General features: G+C 46.0%; 1 protein-coding gene across 1 annotated transcript in view; it reads right to left on the reverse strand.

Annotated features, from left to right (window-relative positions):
• Window positions 1–16,265, reverse strand: part of LOC138580083 (methanethiol oxidase-like) — a 364,838-nt gene that overhangs the window by 42,010 nt on the left and 306,563 nt on the right. The window contains exon 10 of the mRNA XM_069650350.1: window positions 9,138–9,230. Within this exon, the coding sequence (XP_069506451.1) occupies window positions 9,138–9,230 (93 nt within the window). The remainder of the gene's footprint in view (window positions 1–9,137; window positions 9,231–16,265) is intronic.

Raw genomic sequence — 16,265 nt, forward strand, 5'->3', positions numbered from 1 at the left:
TTGTGGGGGCATATCTGGCGGATGTCTTTGGATTATGGCACGTTTAAAAAGGATGCGGCTTGTACAATAGTCGAACCCTCCAAAGGGGCTTCAGAGGAAAAAAAAGTTCCAAGTATGTGTAAAAGCTTCATTAAAATAAAAAGCAGCTGTGCTGAGTTTAAAGGCATGATGTCCCCCCCGGTGGAGTTGTGTTGCTTAGGCCGCGGGGCAACCCACCATCCTGTGCTCTTGTCATGACCAGGTGGTTTAAGCAGGCATTTGAATAGGAGGGGAGAATTGAGAGTGTCACATGAGCCTCCCAGAGTATCGTGTGCTCACAACACACAATTTAAGGAGACAATGTCAAACATCTAAAATGAAAGGGCATTACCTCCACGTCCACTCTTCCTCGTCCCACTACTTACTTCATGAGGCACCCGCCTCCGACACAGGACCTTCTTCTATTTCTTAAAATCCCTATAACTCCTCCCCCACATCCATGTCACTCAGTTTAAATTTTTCCTGCCTCCGGCAGGTTGGACTTTTTCTTCCCGGTGCGGGGCACCAGGGAGCACCGATTGCTGGCCCCCTGTGGGGGGCTGTGTGGCGGGGCCCTCGGCTCCCTCAGGTGCGGCACTGCTCCTGGGCCCCCTGCGGGGCTTGGGGTCACAGTTGAGCTGGATTGCCTCGCTCGGTTCTTTGCTGGGCTCCGGACCGCAGCGTGAGCATTGTGTCCCGGGTCCTGCACGGCCCGGGGGAAGGTAAGGAGAGGGGAGGACTGGGCTTGATGTTTTTCCCCTCTCCTCCTGTTTTGGCCATCTTGATTCGACTTGGCAGTATGGGCTAGCCTTCCCTTTTGTTGTGAGGCCTCTCTGCTTCTTGTCGTGGGGTGACAGTGGCAGAGAGTCTTTGGGAGTGCGGGGGGCTCTGTTCTGTCGCAGGCATGTCACATACCACCCGCTCCTCAGACACACACAGCACAGGATGCACCGGATGTTAGCTGCATTATCTGGGGGAAGGTAAGGAGAGGGGAGGACTGTGCTTGATGTTTTCCCCTCTCTTGCTGGTATGGCCATTTTGACTCCTTCAACATGCCGTTTTCCTCGTGCTTTGTGTGCACATCTTTATTGGAAATGATGGCAAGCACTTGGCAGTATGGGCTAAGCCTTCCCTTTTGTTGTGAGGCCTCTCTGCTTCTTGCCGTGGGGTGACTGTGACAGAGTATTTGAAAGTGCGGGGGCTCTGTTCTGTCGCAGGCATGCCACATACCACCCGCTCCTCAGAGACACACGGCCCAGGATGCACCGGATGTCAGCTGCATTCTCTGGGGGAAGGTAAGGAGAGGGGAGGACTGTGCTTGATGTTTTCCCCTCTCTTGCTGGTATGGCCATCTTGACTCCTTTGAAAGGCCGTTACCTCGTGCTCTGTGTACACATCTTTATTGGAAATGATGGCAAGCACTTGGCAGTATGGGCTAGCCTTCCTTTTTTGTTGTGAGGACTCTCTGCTTCTTGTCGTGGGGTGACTGTGACAGAGTATTTGAAAGTGCGGGGCTCTGTTCTGTCACAGACATGTCACATACCACCAGCTCCTCAGACACACACAGCCCAGTATGCACCGGATGTTGGCTGCATTCCTTGCGTGCTGCCTGTGAATACGGCGCAGATTTTGGACACATCTGCAAGCGACCGGAAGGGTACCGGCCTGGCATAGTCTACACTTCGGGTTCGAGTCTCAGCGGTGCTGACTCGGTCCTTCATCCTTCCTAGACCGATGCATTGGAACGATTTAGAGCATGGGGCTACCAGCTACTGGATACAGGGCTCAAGCCACCTCTCAGTCTTGTGGTGTGTTTGGGTCTGTGCTAGCTATGGACGCAGACTCCTTGTCCTGTCCTCTTCTGTCCTCTTCCTCTAAACTGCGCAAGGGAAAGTCAAAGGAGTTGATTTGCTTTTCCCTTGTCCGGCATGGGATTATGGAAAAGGATCATGGAAGTAACGGCCATGCAGGGGGTTCCCAGTGTCTCTTCTTTTAGGCCCTAGGTCCTCCGGTGCTGACGTGTTGCTTTCACGCCTCCTCTCAGACTTGTGGGAAGTGATAGGGCACATGGTGGCACATGTCTGTGCTTAGAGGGGTTCTCAGAGCCCCTGGTGCCGGTGGAGGGGGATGTCACTTCAGTGGGTTTTCCAGTATAGGCATACCTCAGGTAGGGGGTTGCCTTTGATGTCGGCTATCCGGGATGGATTGCTTTGCCCCGCTTTGTGACAGTACTCTGCCCTTTTGACGCCAGCCTGGTGGCTCCTCTGTCGGCTGAGGGGGCCATAGTCTGCTGGACTTCTGGGCTGTCCAGTATCTTCCTTTTGATAGGTCAAATCTTTTTGTGGGCTGACAAGCATGCTGTTATATTGTGGCGCAGGCCTGTTTCAACGTCCTGTGATTTCCCTCTGGTGCAAGTGCAGTGACTGGCGGTTTTCCCTGGCTCCTCGTCTCTATCTTCTCGGAGGTGTATGGGACTGGTGGGGTTCGGCTTCCTGGGTAATGGGCTCCTTCTGGAGGGGGTATCAGTTGCCGTTCCTGTCTCCTCCTGTCCAGGTTTGCATGGTTAGGACTTTGGTACCCAGCTCACGGTCCAAGTAGTTGGCCATGGGTTCCGTTCTCTCCGAACGGTTGTTGTGGGTTACCGTCTTGCCCGTTCCTCTCCCTGTTCAGGGTCAAGTTTTCTACTTGCGGGTGTTCCTGGTCCCTATGCCTTCTAGGATGTGTCACCTGCTTATGGGTCTCAAGACCCTGCACTGCTTGTCCGGACGTCTGGGGAGAGCGTACTCTGGATGTTGTGCAGGGGGGGCGCTTGCTGGCTGTTCTGGGCTGGGTTCTCAGAAGGCAGTATGTCTCGACTCACCTGTTGCTGAAGTTACGGGGCACGTGGCGTCTTGCATGTTTTCCAGTTCCTTAAGCCTGTCTTCGGTTACGTCTCCTGGTGTCTTATACTCTCTCCCACTGGCTCCCGACATCTCGGCTTTCGTAGTTTTCAGTGTCCCCAGCGCTGCGAGTGTCCCTGCTATGGTGGCGGGGGGTTTCAGGTCTACAGGCTGAGGTGTGCCTGGTCCTTCCTCCTGTGACCTCTCCTACTACCAACACCAGCAGAAAGGGTATACATTGGGGGTCCTCTCAGCTCAAGGGTTGTGAGATCTGGGGAGAGCCGGTGATCATCCAATTGGCAAGAGTTGTGCCATTGTGCAAGCTCTGGTGTACTTCGAGGAGTTGCTGGACGGTCGGCGGTTTTTGGTCCGATCGGACAATACGACGGCCTTGGCATATGTGAACTGCAAAAGGGGTTCCGGCTGTTCCTTCAATGCTCTGGCAGCGCTGATAGGCACCTGGAAGGAATCTCATCTGGTGTATCTGCTGGCCTCACGTATCAGAAGGGTGGACAATGTTCAAGCGGATCTTCTCAGACGCCGGTTTTCACTCCTCTGCAGAACTGGTCCTGTTGGCCCAGGTCTTTGCGGTGACCTGTGTCAGATTAGGGTCCTTGGTTCTAGACCTGTTTGCATCCCCGGCCTCAGCAGAAGTTCCCCTCTTCTGCTCTCGGTTTCAGGTTGAGGGGATTGGGGGATGGACGCCCTCTCTGTACAGTGGCCTTGGGGTTTTCCTTTATGCCTTTCCGCCTATTCCCCTTCTGCCCCGGGTGGTTTGGCGCATCAGAGTGTCCAGGGTGACTGTGTTGTTGTTAGCTCTGTTCTGGTGCCGCCGGAGTTGGCTCCCCTCTCTGTTGGAGCTCCGTTCCTAGGAACCTTGGCTGGTTCCGAGGTGGCCGTGTCCCCTTCAAGGGGATCTGCGGTTAGAATTCCATCGGATGCAATGGGCGGTGTGGCTATTGCTCAGTCTAGGTTGATATCTCAGGGGTTCTCAGATCCTGTAGTTGAGTCCAAATGGATGCTCTTAGACCCTCCACTCTGAAGGTGTTAGGCAGACATTGGGGCCATTTCCGAGACTGGTATGGGCAGTCTGGGATCCCTCCCCTGCGTTCTGGCCTCTGCTATCCTTCGGTTCCTCCAGGAGGGGTTTTGACAGGGGCCTGGCAGTTTTTCCAGGCTTCGCTCTCAGCGGGCCTCCATGAAATTCCTTTTGGGGGACTCTGACGGTCACTTGGATGGGGAGGTGTTAGTGGGGAAGTTGATCCAGGGTTTTTCTTCTTCCCCTCCTTGTGCTGATAAAGGGCTTTCCTTTTGGGATCTCCCTCTTGTATTACGGTTCCTTCATGGGCCTCCTTTTGAGCCCATTTCCGAGATTGATATCAAACATCTTACACTGAAATCTGCTTTTCTTATTGCCCTCACTTCTGCCCGTAGGCTTGGGGAGATTGGGGCTCTCTTATGTCACGCTCCTTTCCTGAGGGTGCTGCCAGACTCGGTGGTGCCGGGGTGTGGTCCGAAGTTTCTCCCTTCAGTTGTCTCTCGGGTTTCACACCTCTCAGGGTCTGGTTCTCCCTGACTTCTTTCATGATCCAAGAACGCCTGAGGAGGTGGCTCGGCTTAACATTGATGTCCGGCGGGACGCGTTGGAGTATTTGGCTTGGTTTGCCTTTTCCACCAATCTGATAGTCTTCTGATTGCTTGTGGTCTGGCTGGGGCTGGGCATAACGCATCTGTGGTTTCCATTTTCCGGTGGTTCCGGGTTGTGATCTCTAGGGCCTATGTGGCTTCTGGCCTGCCTGTGCCTGCGCACAATCAGGGGCGGTCTACCAGGGGTTTCGCGGCTTCCCGGCCCGATGTAAGGAGGGTTTTTCTCTGCAAGAGATTTGTATGGCTGCCGCCTTGGCTGGTCTAGGCATTTTCATCAACCACTATGGGTTGAGTTTCTCCCACTCGGCGGTTGGTTCCTTCGTGGTTGGAGTTTTTGTCTGTGGGGATGTGATTTAAGAGTTATTGTGGGTGTGTTTTGCTGCACTGTTTTTGGCTCTGTCTCATTGGGACCTTTTCCCCGTTGATGCTTTGGTATACCTCATGAAGTAAGTACTGGGACGAGGAAGAGTGGACGTGGAGGTAATGCTCTGATTACTTACCGGTAATCTTCATTACTCCTAGTCCTACTCTTCCTCGTCACAGTACTGACGACCCTCCTCACCCTCCCTGCGGGGAAGGTCCCATGCTCCGGCTTGGTAATATGAAACTGAGTGACATGGATGTGGGGGAGGAGTTATAGGGATTTTAAGAAATAGAAGAAGGTCCTGTGTCGGAGGCGGGTGCCTCATGAAGTAAGTACTGTGACGAGGAAGAGTAGGACTAGGAGTAATGAAGATTATCGGTAAGTAATCAGAGCATTTCCTGTCATGCACAGGGCTTTAAACAGGCCTTTGACTTGGTCTGGAGAATTGGCAATGTCGCAAGACACATGGTTGCGTATAACATGCTCATGAAGCACAGTTTAAGGAGACAATTTGAGACACTTAAAATGATGTAGAGCTATGGGATCAGCTGAGGGCACTGTGGGTCAAAAGAAGTACAAATCCCCCTTTTACAAAAGCGTGTAACCTGGCTTATAAAAGAGGGTATTGATGCCCGTTTGCTACAACTCCTGGATTGCATAGCTGCCTCTGTGAGGTACAGCACCAGTGAAGGTGAATAGCTAGCATGGACAGCCCACAGCCAAGCTCAGCTTGCAAAGCGAAAAGGTTTACTGGTTCGGAGCCAAGCACAAGAGGGCCGGCGCTGGAGCACTTTTGGGGGATCTAACCTGAAGCAGGCTCTCCGCAGGACATCGCTGACAGGGGCAATGCTTTGACCAGCACAGTGCGAATAAGGTAAGCCGTTTGCACGACAAATGCCACGTTGTGTGTATGTAGTTTTCAAAACTGTGCTTTTGACAGCCATGCAATGTGTTTTTAAAATGTGTTCGGCCTAGCCAGTCTACAGCGTTGTGTTATCGCTGTGGCGTTTCTGAATAAATATTAACTCTTGAGGTGGCAGCTTTTAAAGCCCTCTGCGTTTATTTATTTGCTTTTTTAAAGTACCAACACAGCACTGTGGCATCGAGGAGCTGTTACAGGAATATGTCTTAGTTGTGTATTTATAACGCACTTAATAGCCAGAGGTTTCTAAGCGCGGACCCGGGATTGAACCTTTGTTGCTTTCTGTCGTCTTGTTTCCAAGGCGAGCACATTGCCGCTTGAGCTATCCTCCGGGAAGAGCTCGTACAGCAGAAGTATGGACAGCTTTCCACTGTGTGAAAGATAGCCTCAGGCAAAGAGCGTGACACTTGAAATATAAAGACACATGTCTATCTGTAGGTCTTGTAGTGGCCTTTTACGAGCTGGCAGAGTTCATTACTAACCACTAATTGAATAATGTGTGATTGTTTTCAAGCAATGGGTGTGAATATTTTATTTTAAATAGCCGTAATGTACTTTTCAGCGCTCTATTTCAGTTTAGCGGCCTGCTGGAAGGGTGTGCTAGAAACGTCAGGTCGCATTGTTCTTCAAACTTAAATAGCGTGTGGCAGGATATGTTATGGCTTGGCACCGCAGCTCTAACCCTATCGCCTGTTTTTGAAAAGCACATTCTGCTCTGATCAATTTATCATGTAGGGATGTACATAGTTTCTGCGTCAATACGACACGGCTTCTGTAGAATTCTCACATTTATGCAGGCTGTAGTGAACATATGCAATAGTCAAAGTTGAAATGTAGTTTGATAATCTTAAGGGCTGTGCTGGTTCAGAAGATAGCTCAGTGTGTTAAGCACTCACGGCAGAAAGCTGAGTTCATATGCATTTTAATAAAATCCCAGGGACACCTTTTAACCAATGCGTGATGCTGGGGAAAGCTTTTATGAATGATTTTACAATAAAATGTTTCAGTCCCTGCATATCTGCTGAGCTGATAATGAAACAGAACACAACTGCACAGTTGCTTTTAATTATGAACAAAAGCATGAAAGTTCCACTAAGGATTAAAAAAAATGTGTAATGTATTTATGAGCATGCCGGGCTGAAACACATCAGGTTTTCCAAACAGAATTGCGGTATAGTGGCCATCTGTTAATTTATTACCTTTAAATTTGGTTCCAGGGGTCTAGCAGAGCTGGTTCTCAAAGACGCTCATGAATCACACACTGATTTTGACAGCAAAGTTGTTACGTATAAACGGTGCAGGGCTTTGTGAACCCCTGCCGTTGGCAGGCATTGCATGATGGGATTCTGTATTTGCCCCATTATCACACACTTTAGCTAAACGGAGTAGCTGAGATTATTTCACACAAACCACTTGACATATATAATTATTTTAAAAAACTGCATTTAGTGTGTTTACCAGAGACCCGAGGGAAACATAGCGAGGTACTCAGTAATGTTTGAAAATATAGTGCAACAATGTGATTGGTGTAGTATAAAAGATGTCAAATTCGGATTCTATATTCTTGTGTATTTATTTAGAACCGGCCTGGAGCACAGAACCTTGTAGGGAACAGGCGGCAGAGGAATGGTTCGAGGATTGCCCATGGGTGTGGACTGTGGACCCTCGCAACCAGCAGACACTGATGCCATGGATCTAGGATCGGCCGTGGATAGAGCTGATGGGTCATTGTAAACATCAAAGATGGCTGAAGGTGTTGCTGGAAGGGCCAGTTTTTCGAAGGCTTGGGGTGGCCACCGACAATGGAGAGTGGCTTTTGGGGTGCTCCAGGGGGCCTCAGAAACCAGTGTGACACACGAAGAGGGCAGGGTTTGTGGACTGCAGCGCTATCCGAAAGCCTGAGGTGTAGCGGGGATGATGGCCCCCATTGCTTTGATATCACACTGGGGTATACAGCGGAGGAGCTAAAGCTACCCACGCGGCAGGTAGTCTGCCAGTCTTCTCCCGGGGAACCTGATCGGCTGGTTTGATTCCGCACATGCAGATGTCTCCACTTTGAGCAATTGAAATTCATGGCACTTTTTTCCACAAAATAACATATGCAGGTTCTTTTCCCACACACGGCACCCTTGTCCAGTGTCTGGTCTTAGAGCTCTACAGCGGATTTATGTACTGTTCATAATATTTCACCCCTCACTCCCCCACTTTTACAAGTGATTTTGACTATGACTTTTCTGGAAGAAATCCATTTTATACATGAATTACACTTTTTCTTTTGGCATTTAACATTACACGCGTAAAAAAAAATAATTATGAATTCTGGTATGGAAAAATCTTATTTTGTTTTTTGAAAGACTTGATACCCCTATCAAAATGTTTTTAATACATAGTGGGGAAGGGAAATCATTGTTTGAGATCACAAATATGTTTACAAATATTTATTTTACAAAAATGTTTATTGCATTTAAAATTTTCTTCATATTACATATTAGAATGTCTACATTACATTTCGCTGTTTGAAATCATATTGTTTCCTTAAGAATGATTTATTTGTGAACACACACTCACACTGTATATGGGACCTCTGAGTGTGTAGATATCCCCCAACAAAGCGTACAACTCTTGCTGATAAACTGGATAGATACGGTAATGGCTAGTTATGCTACAAGACCACCTCTGGCATCCCACCATCCAACCAATTCATTTTATTTGCAGAGCCTTTGTGCAACATGAATAGCTATTTTATGACTTCCGTGCCCGGTCATTTCGCACGTCCACACACACAGCATGCCCTCAATGAGGATTCACTGTATTGTAATTTGAAGGTTTGGTTTATAGCCAGTATTGAGGCGGATGACACCGGCTTGCTACATTTACACCCGCAAAACCGATTTAGGATATTTTATCCGAATATGGATACCAAAAGCTACTTTAAAATCTTACATTAAGAGATATGTTGGCCGGTCGGCAATGGCAATGCAGACTAGTGCTAAGTCAACTCCTTTATCATATTGAAACCCTGAGAAAGAAAGACATTTGCTCGTTTTGGAAGAAACTGGGAAGCAACAGAGTGCTGTAAGTAGGGAACGCACCGAAGATGGATTGGGTGGGAGCACCGGAACGGAAAATCGAGAGTCGAGTGACCAGTGATTGGTCTCTGGAGGAGGATCGTCAGGTAATTCCTGAAGTGTAAAATGGAGGCCGGCGTTGCTAGCAATTAAGGGTCCTGGCTAGGTATACAACGTGTGGGAAGCACTGGAACAGAGACAAACAGGCTGGAGGAACTAATGTGGAGTACATGACTCACCTTAATCACAAGAGGCTCCGGCTGGCACTTCAACTCTTGGTCTTCCATCACAGTCACAGGTCCTCCTTTTAAAATGCTTCCCCCCAGAAAAACCTGTGGGACCAAGAAACATACCCATGGTCAGACTACAGGTAATAGAAACACTTGTATATTGTATATAACGTATGTCTCACTACTGCTACGCTATGACAACTTGTTGCTTCATTCTTGGCTGAAAATACAAGTAAAAAAAAAATGTAAAAAACCATAACACTACAAAGTACATTCCTGAATCCTATGTTTTCCAATAAGCACATTCAGATTTATGTGCAATGTTCTAGTTTCTACAGGCAAATTAATGAACAGTATGGAAACAACAAAATCTTTATTGACGCCGTAACGACAAATTAAAAGTCCCTATACTCCATAGAAATCCACCAGCACATTTTGATTTCTATCCATTGTTATTCTCAATAAAAATGATGTAGTCTCAATTTACAATAATGAATGTCTCGTACATGATTCATGCCACGGCAGAAGAACTACAATTACCTGTTGTATTGTAGTCCTAACACGCAATTCCTGTGAAACCCGGTGCAAACGCGCTAGCGTGGCCGGGCTGAGCCAGTCTGGAAGGATAAAAAGGGCACTAGACGAGCTCTCTTTCACACTAGGTCATTATTGGTGCTTTTATATTCATATACATATTGCAAGTGCTTTTATTTGATTTTAGTAATACTCTTGCTTTTAAATTGAATTATAGCATTATTTGTGTATGTTAATATATGTTGGTTTCTGTATCTTGAATTGGAGATTGACACTTGATTAGACTAACCTTTCATCCCATTTCACTGCCTGGCGTTCGTACGATTAGAATCAGAGATCTCTCTGCACTTACACACCGCCACGGCAGAAGAACTACAATTACCTGTTGTATTGTAGTCCTAACGCGCATTTCCTGTGAAACCCGGCGCGGACGAAGTCAGAGGTCGACACAGACGGATAGACTAGAGCGCTACCTACAAGATGGGCATTAAGGAAGTTATGGCTGCAATTGAAGCAGCAAGAGCTCTCCTGGACAAGCACGAAATTATACGAGAAAAGGCGGTAAATAAACTGTAACTAAAATGTAGAAAAGACCTTACGATTACCAATACTGATAAATCCTGCTCTGACAAAATATTACCCATTAAGGAGACAGATTTAGATGTAGAGGAAATATTGATATCTAAAGAGAATATGGAGCTCGGGGAAGAACAAAGAAACCTCTCGCAACCAGAAAGCCATTCTATTTTACATCTCAATCATAATAATATAGACACCAATGGTCGAAAGGAGAACCCTGATATGGGAAGGGAAACTATCAAATCCCTATGCTTCTTATTATTTAATATCAGATCCATGGTAAAACATTCGGTAGAAATTGCAGACTATGGGCCTCATTACACGGTAGGCGGAGAACCATGGCGCTATTAGCGCCATGGTTCATGCCGGTAAAATACCGGCACCGCCTTGGTGGAAAGGGGAATTACCGCCCCATTCCAAGATTGGCGGGGTGGTAATTCCCCCTTCCACCATTGCCCTTCCCCATTCCCATAGGGCATGATGGGAATGGGGAAGGCGCTAATTACGGCACCGCAAATTGCGCTACCGTAATTAGCTCCCTGGGTCCCTTTGAGGGTTGGTTTTTAACGCCTGCAAAAAGCAGGCGTTAAATTCCCCAATCCGCAAAGGGACCTCGTAGTAAGGCGGTAAGGATTTACCGGTACCGGTAAAATACCAGTACCGGTAAACCCTTACCGCCTACTGTGTAATGAGGCCCTATATGTTGGTTAGGAACCTAGTTATCTGCGCCTTGACAGAGACCTGGCTGCATGATGCAGCGGGACCATCAATAGCACTGGCAACCCCCATAGGTTATACGGCCCTCCATGTTAATAGGACACATAAGAATGGAGGAGGTGTTGCTATTATATATAAAAACTCACTAGAAGTAGGGAAACATGACATACAGAATGTGGAGGGTTGTGAGACTCTATATGTAAAAATCAGAACTGACCCTAACACTACTTTTAATATTTTACTTGTATATCGACCCCCGGACTCCATGCCCGATTTTCCAGTACATTTTAATAGTTTGCTTCTCGCACACGTTAAGACACACAGCAAATGGATTATATTAGGGGATTTTAATCTACGGAAGAATGATAGTAGAGACAAAACAGCCAAAGAACTTGTTAGATTTATGCAGAATATAGGCTTTACACACCACATAGTATTACCTACACATGTTAAAGTTAATATATTAAATTGGGTTTTTTCAACAAATGTAGACATCAGTACACTTAATATAACAGAATGCCCTTGGTCGGACCATTCGTTTATCGAATTTGATGTGGATAAGCCATCTCAGATTAAGCCAGAAACCCCCACATATAACTGGATTACCTCACGAAATATGAAGAAGGTGACCTAAGAGGCAATGAAGGATTGGATAAACCCCATGATGCAAGAAGAAGTCACGCATAACATGGGAGTAAAAAAATTGACTGATAACTTGTTAGACTCGCTTGCAGTCGGCATGGAGGCACTTGCACCCCTGAAAAGATGCAAAGTGACCAATCATGTAAAAAATAATTGGTTTACTGAAAACCTTAAATAACTAAGAATCCTAAAAAGAAAATCATTTTATAAATGGAAGAATACAAAAACAGAGGAAGATACATTTTTGTACTCTGTTGCGGCTTACACCTTTAAAAAAGCAGTCATTAAGGCAAAAAAAGCTATTTTATGAAGACCGGATATCCGAGGCCCAACATGATACAAAGGAAATCTTTACAATTCTGAGAGAATTGGAAAAACCAGAGGCCACACACCAAGTTAAAATAGATAAAAATCAAGCCTGGTGCACAGTAATTCAACAGGCTATGATAGACAAGACTACCAAAATAAAGCAGGGTATCAAGAAAAATAAAAAGGAGTCAGATACTGTGATGGATACAGTTGAGGCTCAAGTCATCAATAAGAAACAAAATCTACCAGAATTTAATTTTAAAAACATATCGGAGGATGATCTGAGGACTGTGCTTGCTAAACTAAAGCCATCCACATGTAAAGGCGATTTATTTCCAGCAACCTCTTATAAAGCATGTTCCGAGCTACTAATCGGATCCCTTACAAAAATAATTAATACATCATTCAGAGAGGGCATAGGTCCGAATAGACTCAAAGGGTCATGGATCACCCACCTCTTTAAGAAAGCTGATCTAAATCCGGGAGAAGCAAAGAATTACCGGCCCATCCCCAACTCTCACTTTATTTTAAAAATCATGGTTAGAGTGGCATATGATCAGTTGGCTTCTTTTACCAAGGAACATACCATACTTAAAACCGGTCAGTCAGGTTTCCGCCCAGGTTATAGTACGAGTAGAGTCAGCCCTACTAGAACTCAAATCTAATATGATGACAAAAATCAATGAAGGGTCCACAATGCTTCTGATGTCCTTACACCTCTCAGCAGCATTTGATTTGGTCAATCACCAACTCTGGAACAGTTGGAGGAAAGAGCAAATTTTAGCGTTAACGCTAAGAATTGGATGTTATCTTTCCTACTTGCAAGAACAATCCGGGTTTGTAGTAAACAAGCTCAGGCAGACCCTCTAGCCATGAATTATGGGATTCCTCAGGTGGCAGCCCTATCCCGATTCTGTACAACCTTTTTACAGTCTCTTTTTTTTGATGATTTAGAAAATAAGGGCTGATTATTCGGAATGCCTTATTACCTTGTCGGGTAAATACAACCAGGATGCCAGGACAGTAGCTGAAATATATGATTTTATCCGTAAATGGATGGATGCTAACGGCATGGCCCTGAATCCAGGGAAAACAGAGCTGATACTGATTGGGTCTAAACAAAGGCTTAACAAATTTACATTTATTATCAATCGTTTAACATCGATAACCATGTCATTCAAGTGAAGGAAAAAAATGTAAATTCTCTGAGTCACCTTCGAGCAATCTTTAAGTATGTCAGCGCATGTAAACAATCTACATCTTCATCTGCATACTACATTCGACTGTCGGCTCATATACAACCTTTCTTGTCACAGAAAGGATGTGAAACCATCGCAAGAGCTATTATATCAGCAAAACTGGATTATTGCAGCTCTTTGCTTATTGGTGTAAATAAAGCCGAACTGAATAAACTTCAGGTTGTCCATAATAGCTCCATACGAGCTATAATGGGTCTGAGAAAGTATACGCATGTTTCTGAGAGAAGTAGCAATTTACACTGGCTGGCCCATCGAGCAAAGGGTGATATTTAGACTCCTAACGATTACATTTAACGCTCTGGCCGGTGACGCACCTACTTATCTAATCAACAGGCTAAAACCTAAGGCTATAAAACGATCTCTTCGATCAAATGGAGTTCAGGAAATTGTAAGAAAGGGTGCTTTTAGGTCAAGCACTCCTATTACTTGGAACTCTTTACCTTCTGATATAAAAAATTCCGGCTCTGTTAAAGAATTTAAAAAAAAACTAAAAACTAATTTGTTTAGATAATCTGCCCCCCCCCCCCCCTTTTAGATTTCTAACCCTCTCTTCTAACTGATTTGCGCCCGTATGCCTCCAGGCCAACTTTTGGTTGTGCATTACAAATTAATAAATAAATCAAAATAAATAAATAAATCCATTTAATTTCTTCTGTCCAACAGATGGTTTCACAAAAATCTCAATCTGCAATCTGGCTACCAGAATCAGTCACAACCAGATTAATGTTCTCCATGTGGAGTGTCCCAAGATGAGAGCATTCCTATGTAGTTTTACAGAAAGTAAGGTACCTTTTGTCATGGATGGTAACACAAAATCTCTGATTTCAAAGGATGGCTCAATGTTCTTTATTTAAAAAATGACGAAATGTATTGCTTTTACTGTGGTTAGGATGGAGCCCCTAATTTCCTGCTTCCCCGGTGTTCTCAATGGTGTTTCGATGTGTGCCAGTTTCAGACAATCTGGTCCTTTGTCCCTCTCAGTCAATCCCTTTATTTCCTTTCTCCTACGATACTCTCCCTCTATTTCACTCTCACCCTTCTACCGTCCTCTCTCACTCCCTCCGGTCATCTTCCCCAATCCCCTTCTCCTGTCCCTGTGATGGTCACTCTTCATCACTCTCGTCACCCCTCTCCGCCAAACACCTTTTCCCTCTAACCTTCTCACTACAATCCCTCACACAACATCCCACTCTCACAGCGTCAAAAGTCACAAACCAATACCACAAACAAAAACCACTTGGCCAACTAATACACCTGCCCCACGTGGAACAAAGAGGCGTGCCATGTCTAGTTGCTTGAGTCTTTTTGCAAAAGTGTACCAGCAAATAGCTCATGGAAGGGATTGCATCTATGACAGATGGGAAGTCAAATGAACACAGCTCTAGAGAAGATAAGCTTACAATGCTGGCCATAGATTCTGAACTAATGAAGCGGACACACACTGTGCTGGCCAACGAAATTGGAAATTAGTAGCTGACTCATGCTCAGACCATAGAGTAATACAACGCAACACACAAGGAAATGGTAGACAAAGAATGTAGAACTGCCAGGTGGGTGAACCTCAAGCCCACATCCTTTGTGTGATTCCCAGTTGTCCTCTGTCAGAACCTCTACATGGAATCCAAAGGGCGTACCACAAAAATTAAGATATATTTTGCAGCGTGCAGGCTGGCAGTACTGGTCTGGCATACCATGACAACAAAAGGTATACTTTGCAGAGCGCAGACTTGCAGTACCAGATTGACATAGCACAACAACAGGGGTAGATTTACAGAGTTTGAGTTTGCAGTATTGTGCTGGCATCACCGGACCAGGTTCAACAATCTTAGACCCCTATAATGCAGATCAATCTCTCTGCATCAAGAAGACCTGTGAAGATGAAATAGCTCAGATCTGTCAAGAAGTACGTTCAGACTCAAAGTGTATTGTGGCGAACCAGAAGGAGTCGGACTAAGATGTGACATGTTCAAGGGTGTTTAAATAAGAAAAATGCCTTTCTAGCCCTACCGCTATGAGTGAAATTCCCCACCTACAAAACAAAATTAATGGGTCACACGAAATTTCCAAAAGAAATAGTTCTTAGTCCAAACCCTACTTACTGTCTGGCCCTAACACTTAGAAAAAATGTAACAAAAATATAGACCAGAGCAATGGCCTCTATCCTGGGGTTTTGCTCGGCTCAACTATTGTGATCTCTTTCCAAAGCAGGTTTTAAACGTTTGCCAATTTCTCACAATGCAGTCTCTTCCAGACTCTGCAGGTTCTGAATAGCCAGTCTTAAGTCTTTATACTTCCGCCACCTTCCCTTCTTTACAAGGAAAAGGGGTCTCCTTACCATTTCTGACTTAGTGTTTGACAAAGTTTCCTGTTTTGATCAATATGTTTTGTATTTCCAGGGTTCTTCGAAGCCCTTTGGCAGTCTACTAGGCTTGCTTCAGCAGGGCCTCGGTTGGGCGTTTGCCCGTATCCAGCATTTGGGTGTTCCCATTTCCCGTAACCAGTGTGGCATACCCAGCCACGAATATCAATGATAACAATGCCTGTTGGTTTCCCAAGGCTTCCAAAGCCCCTTGGCAATCTGGTAGGTTTGCTTCAGCAGGGCCTCGGTTGGACGTGTGCCCTTTTCCTGGCTCCCATTACCTTTTTGGCTTTCACAGCCTCAGATATAACTATTTGCCCCTCTCAGCAGCATTACCTCTTCAGGAGCATTTGCTTCCCTTGCTATGCCCGGTTTGGCAGCTGATGTACTTATGTGGAGATCAGGGATCCAATCTCTCCGCTGCAGTCCGGTCTCTGCGTAGGTTAACGGGCCCCAGGCCCATCTCAGCCTTCCGTGTGGTTGTGCCACCAGGCGAAGCTGACTTCACAATCTCCCTCTTGACTTCGGCATCATTGCCATTCAAGATGCCAGCCTTCTGGCACCTTGCTAGCAATCAGCTAGCTCACTATGCTACCCGTCAACGATGTGGTCTAGCGTGGCCCCCACCCTCCAGGATGTCCTCCAGTCAGTGGCTCACATCTGCAAAGGATTGTCTCTCTCCTCATTTCCAAGTTCTTCGTTGTATGTTTCCAAGTTATTCGTTGTATGTCATTACAA

Source organism: Ambystoma mexicanum, chromosome 1p (genome assembly GCF_040938575.1).
Source record: "Ambystoma mexicanum isolate Mex_15411 chromosome 1p, UKY_AmexF1_1, whole genome shotgun sequence".
Lineage (NCBI taxonomy): Eukaryota > Metazoa > Chordata > Amphibia > Caudata > Ambystomatidae > Ambystoma > Ambystoma mexicanum.